Source organism: Mastigoproctus giganteus, chromosome 11, assembly GCF_048544385.1.
Source record: "Mastigoproctus giganteus isolate SK-2022 chromosome 11, ASM4854438v1, whole genome shotgun sequence".
Taxonomy (NCBI): domain Eukaryota; kingdom Metazoa; phylum Arthropoda; class Arachnida; order Uropygi; family Thelyphonidae; genus Mastigoproctus; species Mastigoproctus giganteus.
This window is the reverse complement of record NC_143585.1, coordinates 92,959,357-92,977,109: the sequence shown is the minus strand read 5'-3', so window position 1 is coordinate 92,977,109 and position 17,753 is coordinate 92,959,357. Positions and strand designations below refer to the sequence as shown.

The window sequence follows — 17,753 nt, the reverse complement described above, 5'->3', positions numbered from 1 at the left end:
ACCATGTGGAAGGTGTCTAGATAGTTTAGGAGTTGGTGGTTAATAGATTTCTCCATTACTTTGGAAAGAGTGGAAGTGCAATGGCAAAATAACTAGCTAGATGGAAGGGATTTGTCATCCTTTTTAGGGACTGGCTGGATATGAGCAAATTTCCAAGCAGAAGGGAAAACACAAGTGGAATAAGGAAGTGTAAAAAAGGCAACACAGAAGAGGAGTAAGTTCAGGAGCACAGATTTTGAGAACAAGTGGAAAAATACCATTAGGATCTGGAGCTTTCTTGGTATTAAGAGTGTTCAAAATTCTTCTCACATCCTTACAATGGAAGACCACAGGAGGCATTGAATAGAGTGTACTAGGAATGGCAGGAGGTGGTTTACCAAAATCATCAATACACAAGTTAGAAGAAAAGTAGGATGCTAGCAGGTCAGCTTTATCTTTAGCTGAGATGGGAATAGAGCCATCTGTTTTTGGCAGAGGTAGGAAAAGTGATGGGCAAAAGTTGCGGCCAACAGCTTTGGCGAGAGACCAGAATTCTTGGCTATCATTAGGGAAAGAAGCAAGTTTTCTACTCTTAGCCTGTTCAAAATCTAATTTGGACTGATTAATAACTCTTTTACAGTTGTTGCGAGCTTTGATGTAGGCAGAAAATGAATCTGAAGAATTGGAAGCAAGCCAATTACAATATGAAACATTCTTCTCTTGAACAGCCTTAGCACATTTATTGGAAAACCAAGGTTTAGATAAAGGATGAGATTTTAAAGTGGAGTGTGGAATAAAGGATTCCATTCCTACAAGACCAATATGGCAATCCTTTGTGTGGGTGGAAACCACACTTCAACCCCTGCTTACATTGGTTATGTTCAACCCCTGCTTACATCTGGGTGATCACCTTCAGCATACTAGGTACCATATTTCAAGATTTGCACATGAGGGTTATACCCAGAGTTACTAAGAGTCTCATCATCATGAAGGTGCAAGCAGAGGATAATGGTTGTCCCAGAATGACCAGACTTACCCAATATCAGTCTACTTGACTTGAGTGTCACCTGAACATCAATTCTATCAGTGTTTTAGACCAGGGATCGGCAAACTACGGCCCGTGGGCTAAATCCGGCCTGCCTCCTCTTTTTAATCCAGCCCGCGGGTTAATATTGTTTATTACGTGAAAAAAAAAATTAAAAATAAATCAAATTACGTGCTGCAATAGCTGATAGTTGAGTTGAGAATAATGACCGCACGTGGCGCTACTGGTGTCGCATATTCGCATTCTGTCATCTACCGTAGAACAATTGTTGCCAGCATTTCTCTCAGTTTTGCTTTAGCGGCGCACGTGGTATTGTCTGTCATGGCGCTCTGCAATCTTTTTTTTTTCCTTTTATTTATTACCCACCTTTTCTATGCCCTCAAAGCCAAATATGAAGAGAAAAGTGGACTTCGAATGTCGTGCTTTTAAAGCTGAATGGAGTGTGAATTATTTTGTCGTAGAAATAAATGACAAAGTATCATGTTTATTTATTATGTAATGACACAATAGCTGTGCAAAAAGAGAACAATATATGTCGTCATTACCAAACTAAGCACGTGGCACAATATTCAAAACTCACAGAAAATCAACGGAAGCTAAAATTGGTAAGTTTAAAACGTAATGCATCATCACAACGCAATTTATTCGTTAAAATAAAAAATGATAATGAAGCAGTAACTAAAGTAAGCTTACGAATAGCTCATTTATTAGCCAAGAAAGGGAAACCATTTACTGATGGTGAATTAATTAAATCATGCTTGCTTGTGGCAGCCATGCTTGTCCAGAGAAAATGGATTTGTTTCGATCTGTCAGTCTTTTGGCGAGAACAACTGTTAGAAGAGTTGAGGACATCGGGAGCCACATCAAGAGTCAATTTAAAGATGAGGCAAAAAATTTCAAATGGTTTTCGTTGGCACTTGATGAGTCTACAGACATTACTGATACTGCCCAATCGTTGCTGTTTATTCAAGGAGTCAATACTGAGTTTGAGGTTACTAAAGAATTAGCTTCTATGAGTCTGCATGGAACGACTACAGGCGAAGATATCTTCAAGGAAGTCGAGAAAACACTAACACAGTACAATTTGCAATGGAATCAGTTAAAATGTGTCACAACTGATGGTGGTAAAAATATGTGTGGAACGGGGAAAGCATTAGTTGGACAAATTTTAAGGCTTATGAAGAAGCTAAATGTTCAAAACCTCTGGTAATTCATTGTATTATTCACCAGCAGGCTCTCTGTGGGAAAGAGCCTGTCGTGTTATTGAACCAGTTGTGTCAATCTGTCATGTGTTATTGAAGCAGTTGTGTCAGCGGTTAACTTTATTCGGACTCGTGGACTTAACCATCGTCAGTTTCGTGATTTTTTATTAGAGATTGAAGCCGAATATCCTGATTTGCCCTACCATACAGCAGTTCGATGGCTCAGCAATGTAAAAGTTTTATTGAGATTTTCTGAACTCAGAGAAGCAATAGAAATTTTTCCAAATGAGAAAAACTGCCCACAACCACTATTATCTAACAATGAATGGCTATGGAAATTAGCATTTGCTACAGACATCGTGGGATATCTTAACGGATTTAATTTAAAATTACAGGGGAAAACAGTGCTCATATGTGAAACGTATTCTATCGTAAAGTCATATCGTCAAAAATTTGCATTGTTTGAAACACAAATCACATTAACCAAGTTTGACCATTTTCCATGCTGTAAAAAATTTCAAATATTAGCGAAATCCTCATTTCCACAAAAATTCGCGGCAGATATATTTTCTGAACTTAAACTACAGTTACAACAGCGTTTTTCGGATCTTGATGAAAGTGCAAAAGACATTTCCATATTTCAAAATCCATCCGGTTCAGATCACTTGAACCCCCACGTGCTCACAACTGTCAATGCCTGATGGCGATCTGTACCGGGCTCCCTTGCCTGGTACCTTTACTCCCTTTCCCCTGGTGGGGAGGAGGAGACAGTCTTGTCTCCCCTCCACCCCTGCCAACCCTTATTCTTCTCCTGGTGGGGCTTGGGCCTGCCTCACTGAAAATCCTGGGGTCGCCTCCTCTATCGTCCCCATACTTCTGTCTTCCCCCCCCAGCCTTCAGTCTCCCCCCCTACTCTGCCTAATATGCCAGCGTATAACCCCACACAAACTGCAAAACTTAACTTCGTCCAAATTAAACCGCATAAAACTCAATTGGCTTTTCTAATTCCAGTGCTCACCCGCTCACCCCCTATAGAGTTTTTTTTTTTTTTTAGGCCCTAGTCACTAACATCTCAGGAAACTAGGTGGCAGGGCTTGCCAGAGTAAAATTTCATTGTGTATACCTGGTCTGCCTCCACGAGGCCAAGTGTGGGCAACATTGGGCCTCAGTAGGAGTCCAGCAGCTAAACGGCCAGAACAACGATACACATATACAAAATCCACACATTTTTAAATCTCTGGCCTTCCCAGTGAACTAATATACCTACAATGAAAGCAACACGGAGATGGGGGAAACCCCTGGTGCTGTTAGACATCAATACACTTTACACAATCCATTTGGCTGTACAATTGAGGAGCTTCCATCAGACCTTCAATTGGAAGTGATTGATCTGCAAAATGATGATATGCTAATGGTTAGGTTTAAAGAAATTGATCTAACCCAATTCTATAAATATCTTTCGGAAGATAAATACGGTCAATTAAAATCATATGCACGGGGATTTATATCTATATTTGGGAATACTTACCAATGTGAAAAGACATTTTCGAAAAGGAAATATGTAAAATCGCAATGCAGATCATTATTAATGGATGACCATTTGCAAACAACTTTAATGATAGGAAGTACTAACTTCGAACTCCAGTATGATGAAATGTTATCTCAGAAAAAAACAATTACATTCATCGCATTAGTACAAAATTTAACCAGTTCTATAATACGTTTATTAATAAATGGAAATATTTTATTATTTTTTTTGTAAGTGTCAGCATGTGTATAAATATTATGTAAAATATCACTTCCTAATAAAAAGATTTTGAACCTGTTTTTTTTTGTTGTTCTACGAGTAGAATTATCCATGTAAATATCTTCAAGCTTGCTACCTGGCCCGACGAGCCTAAAAATTTTACGATCTGGCCCTTTCCAAAAAAAGTTTGCTGACCGACCCCTGTTTTAGACTACTGGATAGCAAGCTCAGCTTGACATACCTGAGAGAATGTCTGTGACAGCCTCAAAGATGCAATTGCAATACTACTCAATATCTCCCAGACATCAATGCAGCGAGTACAACTTTGCCAAATAAAACTTTTTGAGTTATACTTTCATATTCTGTAAGAAGTTTTATTTTGTTGTTTCCGGCATTTTGAAAATTATAGGCCACGGAAACCCCGACAATAATTTAGAATCACCCTGTATAATGACATTCTACTGCTCAACTATCCCATAAACACAGGAAACAACAATACTTAGTAAAAATACCCTATAGTCCAAGGAACAAAGCAATTATTTTTAAAACCACACAGATTTTTCCACAAATATTTCTTATAGTTTAAAGCATTTAATAGCAATTACATGCTATCATAGGTTTCTTTCATAGCAATTGAATGAACCACTGGGACCGACTGTTTGATATTACCATTGTGTATCAAAACTGCTTTTAAACTGAGTTTAGAAGAATTGATGAATAATCTCCATTCTTCAAGATTGTGTTCAAACCCTAGTTCATCCATCAATCCATTTACAGACACAAAGAGAACCTTCCATTTAATAATAACCTGGAAACTATTCATTTTGGTTTTTAATCACAGAAATCCTCATGGTTTATGCCAGCAAATTCCACTGTTGCAAACTAGATCCTAATAGCTCAGCCTGTTGCTTTGAAAGATTTAAATCCCTAACAAAATCATTAAGTTCACTTTGCTCAATTAAGTGTGGAATTTTGTCATGTTCAGGATTGTAACAAAGAGATCTGCAGACATTGAGGGGGCAGGTATGGGCTCTAGTGAATCTTGCTCTTCTTCTGGAATAGTGAAGGAATAGGGAGTTCTGGTGTGTATGTGGCACTGGTCTTATTGCAGAGGTAAAGTTAAGGTATTTTATTTTAACTCTATTTTTCCTTGAAAACAACCCTTAGTATTTGTGAGACAGAAGTAACAATCTTCAAGGTGACTTGTTGGTTCTTGCCAGATCATCCGAACAGCAAAAGGCATTTTAAAATTCTTCCCCTTCAACCATTCAGTCAGATTTACATAGCATGTTAAACAGCACAAATGCGGTGCTCACCTTTTATCCTGATCACCCACATGGCAAACAAAATAAAAATAATAAGCTTGTTTCACCTTGTCTGTGATTGATCGACACTGAGACTTCACTGTAAGTTGTCCACAAACATAGCAAAAACTGTTTGGCAAATTAACACATGCACAGCGTTTTTGCTCCATTTCACGAGTTTTCACAGACCAAAATGGAACTTTAAAACACCACAACATACCACTAGATCTCACAAATCGAAACTAACCCCAAAAATGTACATTTAAGGGTTAAAGACAGCTTGTAAACAAGTTGTCTTTTGCAGAGGTGCCTGGTCACCAGAAATATAGTAGGGTCCACACATGCTACTGCATAATAAGGATTATAACAATATAACTCAGAGTGGCCACTCCTCAGGGCCATAAAACTAAAAAGAGGTATAGGTACACCATTAAACAACATAGATATGTCTCTTTTGTTACAATAAATTCAACTGGAAAAGGTACAGAGTGCGATGTTGGATGATTTCAAAGCTATTTTATGTTTTTTTTTTAAAACTGTTTTTGCATTTTTCTAAAATATGTGACATGATAGGAACTTTTTACCATCATATTCGTAATTAGCATATACAAATTAACAAAAAATGCTTGATTTCATCCATGTTAGCAAAACCTTGTTGACCAGTGTTATTAGAGGGGATGGACAAATATATGTGTAATTTTTCCCCTCTTTTTGCTATAAGTTTGCTTTCTTACATCAATTACCATTACTAATAATTTGTCTGCAAGGATGGCTCAGGTGGAAAGTTTGGTAAAATTCAAGGATGAATTTGACAGACACTTTTTGGTGATTTGAATCATGTCTTTTTTTTATTTTATTTTATTTTTTAACTTGGATCATTAATCACTTTCCATTTTAATACTAATTATATCCCAAAGAAAGCTAAGAAACAGAGATACAGAATGGTAGAGGATACTTTATCACTGAAAACAAAATTTAACAGGTTTTGGTCCTAATGCTCATTACTGCATTAGGTCCATCATGTACCTTATGCAGTAATGAGTCTCAAATCTTTCAGACAAAGCTTTATTTAGTTATTTATATATTGGAAATAACTAATTTGATACATAGGCTTTCGATGATGTTGGAGAGTTAACTGAGAGATGGAGGAGGTAATTGGTGCCAAAAGAGTAAAAATTTAGAACAGAATCGCCAAATACAAAAGTACAGTGGAAATTGTTTAACATGAAACCATGTGGACAGAAATATTTTTTCGTGTTAAAAGAAGTGAACAAAAAAAAAATCACCAATGTTTTTGATGTTGTAATAATCAAAAGAGTTAAGATAGAAAGATTAAACAAGTTAACATTTTATGCACTATATAACACTATTAAGGGTAAGTTGCTACAATGGATAAAAGGATGGTTAATTGGGAGAAGACAGAGAGTGGTAATCAATGGGTGCTGCTCTTCTTGGACTAATGTTATTAGTGGAGTCCCACAGGGTTCGGTGTTAGGTCCACTGTTGTTTTGTATATTTATCAATGATATTGATGAAGGTATATCAGGCTTAATGTCGAAGTTTGCAGATGATACAAAGGTTGGCATGGTTGTTAATGACAGTAATGGCAGTGTGCTACTGCAACAGGATCTAGATAATTTGGGCAGATGGGCTAAGAAGTGGCAACTGAAGTTTAACCTTGACAAATGCAAAGTACTGCATATGGGAAGAAGTAACCCCAGAGAAACGTACCAACTGTTTGGTACTACACTTAAGGTAGTAGAAAATGAAAAAGACTTGGGAGTAATTGTGCAGTCAGATATGAAGTTTTCTGAGCAATGCAGACAGGCTGCCAGGTCAGGTCATGGGGTTTTGTGAATGATATATAGGAATTTTGCTAGCAGGGAAAAGGATGTGATTATCCCTCTGTATAAGGCAATGGTCAGGCCACGCCATGGCCTGGAGGCCTCATTTTAGGAAGGATGTAGATTTACTTGAGCATGTACAGAGAAGGGCAACAAGATTGGTGAGGGGAATGAAGGGATCCTCTTACCAAGAGAGGCTTAAGTCTTGCAAATTGCAGTGGCTGGAGACTAGGCACCTGCGCAGTGATCTGATTGAGGTATATAAGGCCTTGAATGGGTTGAGCATGCTGAATTCTGATGGGATCCTTCCACTTGTTCAGATTACGAACCTAAGGGGGCATAAATTCAAATTAAGAAAAGACAGATGTAGATTAGATGTGCGGAAATTTGCCTTTGGCCAGCGGGTGGTTAATTGCTGGAACAAACTTCCATCTGTCGTTGTGGAAGTTGATAGGTTGAATAAATATAAGGAGGAACTGGACAGGCATTTGGAGGGAATGGTGTGATTTTTTTTTTTTTTTTTTTGGCTGATGCTGCATAAGCTCATACACTTGCTTTCTTGCATCAAATGCCACTGCTACTACTACTACTACTACTACTACACAAGGGGCATTTTACAAACACAATTTATTAACACTTAACATGTTCATTGACTTCATCAGATAAAAAAAACACATACAATATGTAAAAATTTTTAAAAAATGTTAATTATTTTTTGTAAAAAAATCTGATATCTTTTTTTGCACCGTGTTATTTATCATCTTATTATCTACAAATTCTTCAATATCGTCCATCATTTGGTTCATTTCACCACTCGTATGTAGATCTAAATATCTGTGCATACTTTTTATCAATTTCTGCATTTCTGATATAGTAGGAACAGGAACTAACAAATCGATGTCATTGTCTACATTACCATCACTATCTTCACACATGGGATCCACTTCCATACGTCGTACGACATCCAAAATATCACTATCTGTTAAAATCGGCTCTGTACACAAATTAGTATCATCAACTGTGACAAATTCATCCAAAGATACCGAACTTTCTAAAAGGGATAAAATGTGCCCAAATATTTCACTGAATGTCAGTTCAGCTTCTTGATCGTCTTGAGACTCTTGAGTAGGTTTCCAAAATTTTCCAAAATGTTGGAAACATTTTAGAAAATCCCGCATGACAAAAACAATTTGACAGTCTTTGGTGTTAAAAGATTCCAAGCAGTGTGCAAACATATGCAATGCATCCAATAAGTTGACAGAGAAATCTTCTTTTGCTTCAACTGTCGCCAAATATTTTCTTAGCAATTATTTACAGTAATAAAATTTTAAATTCTGTATTATGCTTTGATCACAAGGCTGTAAAATGCTCATAGTGTTTTGAGGCAAAAATATAAGCTTTATAGTTTTTAATTCTCACTTCAGAGCAAGCTGGACAATTATCAACAATCATGGCAACTTTTCGCATAAAAAGTGCTTACCTAAACTCAAAAGCCAATCAGTAAATGTTGTCGTGGTCATCCACGCCTTCTTGTTTGGCATGTACTCAAATGGTATTTTTTCTACATTTTAACAGTGCGGATTCATGCTCTTCCCGATAACAAATAAGGGCAGCTTTTCAGATCCGTCCGAATTGCAAGTCACCATTACCCTCTCTTTGGACTTTTTGCCACCAAAACACTGCTGTCCCTTAAACAATAAAGTTTTATCTGGTAAGCAGCAACAGAACAACTCCATTTCATCGGCGTTAAAGACATCTCTCATGCTATATTCTTCAAGCACTGTGGGCAATGTAGACTGCAGCCAATCCGATGTCATACTCGGTGAAACTTGATTTGCTTCACCGCAAACATTTTTTAAAAACAATGCCGTTTCTTTTCTTGAAATGTTCCAACCAGCCTGGATTCACAGTGAATTCAATCCCCATTTGAATTGCAAACACATCCACTTTTTCCATTAATAGAGGGACCTAGCTTGTTTAAACCAAACAAGCAATGCAGCCTCCAAATCTTCGTGTTTTCTATCCAGTTTTCTATTGGTTTTCTATCCGGCTCAAACATGCTGCGCTCAAAAGTAAGTTGGTCTCTATTCTTTATGACTGCTGACAACGTAGAGTTAGCGATTCTGAACTTTTTACAAATGTCTGTTTTTGAAGAATTCCCTACATCTACTGCTTTAAGCAACTCCATTTTAACTTTAAGCGAAATAGCGCTTTATTTATGCCCTGATTTTTCCATTGGGGTGATAAATTTGCGGATTTTTTACTAAACACGAAATTCACCACTTTATACAGTATGTGTCACTCACTTCAAGACTGTAAATGAAATGTTTTGCCCACCAAAGGGTAATCCCATTTGTTTAAAATGATAAGGGTGGTGTGCGGAAAGTGGCATCCTTGTACTACCTACATATTGTTTATTATCAGATGTCAGCCTAATCAATAGAAAGTTGAGTCATAAAGTCATAAACAGTAAAAATTTAGTGACGATGCGGCAGCCTGTATATTTTTTTGTTCTTCTGAGATGCAAATCTTTTCATGTTAAGCATTTTTTGTTTCATGTTAAAAGAAAATAAATGTATGAAATAACATAGCATTTTGTCAGGATCAGAATATTTTTTCATGTTAAACATTTTCCAGTGTATTCTTAGAAGGTAAATTAGACTAGTCAATATTCATAAAGATCCTATTTTTTTGTGGGCAGGAGGGGGTGCAAACTATTCTACAATAAAAAAAATCTCTAAATTACATTTATTAGTATTTAAATGTAATTAAGTATCATTAAACTTCAGAGATTAAAACCACCAATTGTTTTTGTAGGTATTGTACACACAGAAAGGTCAGAAGCCAAATATAAAATTTATTTAGAGAGTTACTTCTCAGAAGAAGTACAAAATAACAGACAACAGTATTACAGCTTGACACCCTTTAGGGAAAGCAGTTCAAACTTTAAAATACCCAAAGTCTGGTTTTAATTATGGGATATTCCTACTGGACAAAAATAAACATTTTCTGCTAATCAAAATTAGCAGAAAATGTTAATAAATCTTGAGTAAAGTCTCAAAAAACAATAGGATATCACACTAAGCAGAGAGAGAGAGAGAGAAGAACTTAAATTAGGTTGTCCAATTTTTGTTAAGACTCCTTGCATTTTGATAAAAGCAATCAACTTGTTTAAACCTTCTACACAACTATATTTGCTTGAATTATTCTGGTTAAACAATTCCTGTGAAATTTAATTTTAACCTTTCTTGTCTTCCACCTCTAAATAAATGCTGCATACAAAGAAATTCACATGCTAATTTCAGCAGCAGATTATAGACATTTTGCAGATCTAATAGAAGATATTTTGAGTAGACTGCACTCATTACAGCAAAGTTCTGCATGATAAAAAAATACACTAACACAAATAGCATGTTCCACCATTAGACAAGTTGCACAGAATAAATATATGAGCCAAGACAGCAATATAGTTAGTGCAAATGAATGAAGAGAACTGGCAGATAAGCATCAGCCTTGCACATATGAGCCACGTAAAAAAACTATAGCTGTCCCCACTATAGCATAGTTCACTAAGCACTTGTTTGCTATAGCACTCTGTATTTTGTGATACCCCCCCCCAAAGAGTTGTGCACTGTTTCCCCAGAATAGTGCTCTTCCCTCAAATGCCTTGGGAGGAGTTACCCATTAGCATGTTTGGGTGCCTGAGAGACAATTGAAAAAAAAATTTTTTGGTGCTCTTCAAATCAAATTTCCAATCAATTGTTATGCACAGTACTTGCCCTTCAAAGGTGTGTTCTTTGATTTAAATTGACTTCAAACAGATACTGTAATTAAAGAAAAAAACGGCTGAATTGCAAGCCAAAGTGGAAATGCTGCCTGCAAAGCATTTCTAATTTATTTATAACAAGGAGATATTTCAAAAGTGTCTTTTAATTGCCCCAAAAGTTATTTTTTGTGTCCATGAGTAATTTATATCTATGTGTTAAATTTTCTCTACTGGCATATGTATCCTGTGTCCACAGCTAAAAAACAATATGGTCACATGCACCATTTCTTGCATGTTATGAAAATATACACTTTACATCCACACACCCAGTGATGTTATAGGAAAGGGAGCACCTGCTCCATAGTTCTAATTAATTGAAGTTTATTGAAGTGCTGTTTATAAAACTTCTTTAAAAACTGTCGTTTCCTGACATGGAGTTGCTTTCAGCTGCACACTGTGCAGTAGCAACACTCAGCAATGCTGAGTGTTGAGTGTTGCTACTGCACTCAACAATGTTGTTTTCAACTTAGTTTCAGTTTTCAGTCAGTTCTGGTTTACATATTATTTATGTGCATTTCGCATCCACGCAACTGATTTTAGTTTACCATGTAGGTAGTTCCTCTATTTTTTTAAAATAACCTTAAAAGAGACCAAATGAGTCAGCTAGCATTAACGATGCAAAGAAGAAGAAAAGCTATTGGAAAAACTTGTCGATGGAAACTAAATTGGACATTCTAGAAAGAGATTCAGGAGAGCACTTGATTACATTACTTTCAGTAATGTAATCAAGTTTTGAGAGATCTTTAACTAACTGTATTGCAAGCTATTATTATAAATAATGTAAATACAGTATACATATAAAGTTCTGCAATTTTAAGTAAAATTATTTTGAATTTTCTTGACCATGTTTTATTGCATAATTTACATATTTAAACGTAAATGTTTCTGCTGCATTTAATATTGTTGTTGTTGTAGTAGTAGTAGTGGCATGTGATGCAAGAAAGCAAGTGTATGAGCTTATGCAGCATCAACCAAAAAAAAAAATCACACCATTCCCTCCAAATGCCTGACCAGTTCCTCCTTAAATTTATTTAACCTATCAACTTCCACAACGACAGAAAGAAGTTCGCACATCTATTCTACATCTGTCTTTTCTTAATTTAAATTTATGCCCCCTTAGGTTTGTTATATAGAGAAATGGTACCTTAAAATCAGCCAGAAACACTGATCACACCAACCAGTTAAATTATTTCTTATGGATAAATTTCCCCTGCTTAATAAGGTTTCACTGAGCACTTTGGTTTTACAGCCCCAATTAAGAGTGCTAAGCAGGGGACACCAATACTTAATTTTATTTATCTATTTTGATCTCTAAAACCATTTTGTTTACCAGGGGTAATTCACAATGCTTGTCACGATAATTTTTTTCAAAAATATCTTTTAAAACTTCGAAAAATCACTATAACGGGAACAAAATGCATAGGCACTTATATATGATTTCATGTAATTGCTGGCTTAATGCACAATGTACTCTAGTGAGAAGGCATTCACATAATTATTTATATGATATATTAGTATTAGTATTAGAAATGGCCACATGGTGCAAGAAAGCCTATGGCTTATGCTGCACTAGCCAAAAAAAAAAATAATAATAATAATAAAAAAATAAATAAATAAAAAATAAAATAAATAAATAATAATAATTAGTAAAAGAAAAGGAAATTAAACCTATCATCCTATGCGCTTCCCTCACCCGAAAGTACTATCCAGATGACCTTTGAATTTCCCCAAACTGTCAGCCTCTACCACCCATGTAGGCAACTTATTCCAGTAATTTATAACTCGCTGGCTAAAATAAAACTTTCTGCAGTCCAATCTAAATATTTCCACCCCGTAACTTGAATTTACATCCCCTAGTTCTAGCATCATTTACAATCTTGAAAATTTCGTCCTCATTCATTTTACTGATGCCTCTCAGAGCCTTAAACACCTCACTCAAATCTCCTCTAAGGTGTCTAGTTTCCAAACTCTGCAACCCACATATTCAAAGTCTTTCTTCATATGGACACCCTTTTGCTGATCACCAGGCAAGTTACTCGTCTTTGCACCCTTTCAAGAAGCTCAATGTCTTTCTTTACGTGCGACCTCCATACTTGAACACAGTATTCCAAGTGTGGTCTAATAAATGCCTTATATAATGGGACTATCACGTCCCTATCTCTACTTGCAAAAGTTCGATAGATCATCGATAGGACACCATGGGCCTTTCTTGCAACCTGTTTACAATGCTCAGAGAATTTCATGTCTGACCGTATCGTAACACCCAAGTCCCTTTCCTCCAGTACTGGGTTTAGTTGAACTCCACCAAGTGAATAAGTTATTTTGGGATTACTGTTTCCCAGGTGTAATACCTTACACTTTGTTGGATTAAAGCACAGCTGCCATTTTTCTGACCATTCCTGAAGTCTATCTAGGTCTCTCTGAAGAAGCTCAGCTTGACAGTGATCATTAACTACTCTACCAATTTTAACATCATCTGCAAATTTAGACATCACGCCGTCTATCACTTCATCGATGTTGTTTATGAAAATTAAAAACAACAGTGGTCCTAATACTGATCCTTGGGGAACTCCACTTCTTACATCAACCCAATCTGAGGAATAGCCATTTATCACAACCCTCTGCCTCCTGCCCTGAAGCCATCCTGCTATCCATCTAAGGATTTTCCCAGTGATTCCAACCTGTTCCAGCTTATAAAGCAACCACTCATGTGGGACTGAGTCAAAAGCTTTGCTGAAATCTAAATAAACAATGTCAAAATTATTCCCCAAATCCAGCTTGTGAGTGACCCTTTCAAAAAACAAATTATTACAAATGTTCTCACTAAATTATATTTTTTTCCTTTTTCTACACAAATAAATTAGACCTAATTTTACCAGTTATCTCTAATTTCTCTCCTTACAAACTGTTTTTGGTCATTATTTTCACTCTTATTTTTCTCATATAATTTTTAGCATTCTGTTCTGCAATATAATGTATTTGGTATTTTATTGTAAAATACAACAACATAAGAACTTACATAGTGAGAAGTTCTTTCAACCTTCCATTAACCACAGTGTCGTATTTTTCAGCTTCTGGTGTCAACAAAATATTTCTTATATGATTTTCTCTAGTCTCATGTGCTCCTAATATCAAGCCTCGTTTCTGAAAATGATTATCATTTACATATTACAAATACATAATTTTTATTTTTTCATTACAGTATAGATAAATATACAGTAAAAACAGAAACATACAAAATATATTTGTGATTATTTAAACCCATTAAGCAAGCATGCCTGTACGCACTAGTTTCTCCTGGAAATCATTTTCACCCCAATGAATAGGGTCAAAATGATGACCAGAAGATAATTAGTACCTACAGGCATTAAATATATTTCTTGAGATATTCAAGAAATCTCCACTGAATGGAGATGTCTTGAATACAGAAATTGGGCAAAATATTTCTGGGAAGGTAATGCAAGTTACTGCTGGCTGAAAAGAGTAGTTTTATAGTGAAAAAAGACAGAGAAGAAACTAGGGTTATGTGCTCCAAGCACTTATTTCGTTCCAAGGATGTGTGTTGGGTGTATATCAACCTCTTTTTTTTTTTTTTTTTTTTTTATTACACTCTGCTGCACTCTAAAACTATTCTGTTCACCCAATAATAACTTAGAATATCTTCCCAGAAATGTTTTTCTCTTTTAAAATTTGAAGAAATCTCCACTTAATAGAAAAATGACCAGGTACAACTAGTACCATTATTGAAATGTATAAACATTCATAAAAGTAGTAAAATCCATTATTATAGCTTGTAAATTGGTAAATTTACATGCATTGATTGTAATTATTATAATACTATATATAATAATTATATAGGGTGTCTCAAAAATATTGGTACAAACGTTTGGGGGAGGTAGGTAACATCTAAAGAAATGTGAATTGCATTGGAACCCATAACTGGAAACGTCACGGGAAAGTAGTAGCAGAGGCACAAGAACCCAGAAATGACACAAGACAGTAATTAGTGGCAAACTTTTATCTGACATAATATTAACAATGGAGTACAAGATGGATGCATTTCATGATGTTACAACAGATGCTAGAAAGTTCCACCATGAGACGCGATGCATGCGTGACACCAACGCAGCATGGATTAGCAGACACTGTCGAACACACCTGGAGTTTCTTTGACAGTAGCAGCAGCGCAGACGAGTCTCGCCACGAGATCCATTTCCGTCTCCACACGCGATTCATACACGATAGATTTGAGGGCCCCCCCACAGAAAGAAATCAAGGCTCGATAAATCAGGTGAGCGTGGGGGCCAGACAATGGGTCCACCACAGCCAATTCATCAATGCCCAAAACGCCTGTTCAAATGGTCACAAACACACCTTCCATAATGGGCAGGCGCCCCATCATGTTGAAAACAAATATTGCATTTCATATTTGGTGGAACATTGTCAAGTAACCCTGATAGAACTTGTTCAAGAAAGATTTGATATTTAATGGAGTTCGTGCGGGATGGTAACAAATATTGGCCGACTAAGCACTCACTGACGATACCTGCCCACACATTTATTGTGAAGCAATGTTGTGCCGCATGGGGGCGCACACCGCGTGGGTTGTCGTAAGCCCACACGAGCATTGTGCTGATTGAATAAGCCTTCCCCAGTGAAATAAGCCTCATCCGTGAACAAAACATAGGCTGGAAAATTCAAGTCTTGAACACTTTCTTGGAGAAACCATTGTGTAAAAGCCAAACGTGCAGGATGATCTTGGGGGAGCAGTAACTGAACCCTTTGGAGATGAAAGGGGTGTGAGGAATCGTCATGCCAGACATGCTGTACACTGCAACGAGACACTCCTAAGGCAGAGGCAAAGGCACGAGTTCTGGTAGTAGGATTCTAGACGGCATTCAACACACTTTCTTCCATGGCGGGAATTCGCGTCGAATGTGGTCTGCCCACACTACTCTTGTTACCTCTAAATGACCCATAATCGCACAGTGTATATCGATGCATGCTCTTCGTGCGCCAACTACCATGCCGTCTACCGACTTACAGTGACGTTTCCTGTTATGGGTTCCTATCATATAATATTATTATACAGGTTGTCTCAAAAATATTGGTACAAACGTTTAGGGGAGGTAGGTAACATCTAAAGGAATGTGAATCGCATAGGAACCCATAACCGGAAACGTCACCGTAAGTCTGTACACGGCGCTGTTCATCGGTTCGCGAGAGGGAAAATTTCTGGTTTACTCATTCAAGCAGTAGTCGCCGCACGAAGAGCATGCATCGATATACAAACTGTGAGCTGGCAGACATGCACCTATTGTATGGATTAGTGGAGGGAAATGGATGAGCCACTCAATGAATTTATGGAGAATGCTTCCCAGACAGACATGTACCGGACCACCGTTTGTTTGTGCATGTGCATCAAAATTTGTGTGATTATGGGTCATTTAGAGGTAACAGGAGTAGTGCGGGCAGACCATTTTCAACGTGAATTCCCGCCATGGAAGAAAGTGTGTTGAATGCCTTCCAGAATAATCCTACTACCAGCTCACGTGCCGTTGCCTCTACCTTACGAGTGTCTCGTTGTAGCATACAGCTACAAGGCAGCCAGGGAAGCAGATTAACTGAAAAATATCAGTAAGCTAGTAGCAAGGGGATGCAATGTAGAATGAAAGAAGAATGAATAGGCGAGTGAACTAGGAATTATGGTAAAAGGGAATAAATGGTAGTTTTGGTGAAAGAAAGAGTGACCTAACATGAGGGAAAGAGAGAGTGAATGGGAATGATTGGAAGAGCAAATGTAATTGGTCGAAAGAATACAAAGTTAAAAATAACTTACATTACTTTACATATACTGTACTAACAAACATTTACTAACCACATGAACACTATCACTGCATTCTCCCCTGGCCGGAAAAAAAAAAAAAAAAACTTGCGGCTAGGCCTGCACCACTACAACCGAAGAATAACAGTAAGTTGAGGTGTCCAGAGAGTGCAGTGCAGAAAGTAAGTGTCGAATAAATGAGATGAGAGCTAGAAGAATGAATAAAAGTATAAGCGTGTGAGAAAAAGAACACAAACCATAAATGCTACAGTTAAGTAAACACTAACCCTAGTTTTAATTAGTATTTAAATTTACACAACACATCATTGCATCCCCTCCGGGTGTGTGAGAAAAAGATGAATGAGAATGAGTTATGTAGTGTACAGCGTATCTAGCACGACGATTCCTTACACACCTTTCATCTCCAAAGGGTTCAGTTACTGCTCCCCCAAGATCATCCTGCACATGTGGCTTTTGTGCAGTGGTTTCTCCAAGAAAGTGTTCAACAAGACTTGAATTTTCCAGCCTATGTTTTGTTCACGGATGAGGCTTATTTCACTCAGGAAGGCTTATTCAATCAGCACAATGAGAAAAAAAAAAAAGAAAAGAAAAGAAAAAAAATATAATAATAATAAATATTTATATATATATAAAAAACTTGGAAAAAAATTATAAAATAAGAAAAAAGTATTAAAAAAATAATAATAAATAAATAAAATAATAAAATAAATTAAAATAATAATAATAATAAAAAAAAAAAAAAGAATGCAAGTAGAGTGAGAATGCAGATTATGAATGAAGTAAATGTGTCTCTCTCTCTCCCACCCCCTCACCTGGTGGGTTCCGCACTGCCAGCTAACATATCCCACCCCCGGAGCGGGATGGGCAGCTTGACCTTCAATACCGGATTCAACACTGCTTGGACATGACACCGACGAAGACATTCTGCGGCTTTGCTGCCAACAAGGCATTGGCGATCTGA

The 17,753-nt window shown here is 36.8% G+C and overlaps 1 protein-coding gene across 1 annotated transcript in view; it reads right to left on the bottom strand.

The window, feature by feature from the left end:
- The window catches only part of LOC150078263 (cytosol aminopeptidase-like), a 223,157-nt gene that overhangs the window by 199,813 nt on the left and 5,591 nt on the right, over positions 1 to 17,753 (bottom strand). The window contains exon 2 of the mRNA XM_090385107.1: positions 13,967 to 14,091. Coding sequence (XP_090241233.1) covers positions 13,967 to 14,091 — 125 coding nt within the window. The remainder of the gene's footprint in view (positions 1 to 13,966; positions 14,092 to 17,753) is intronic.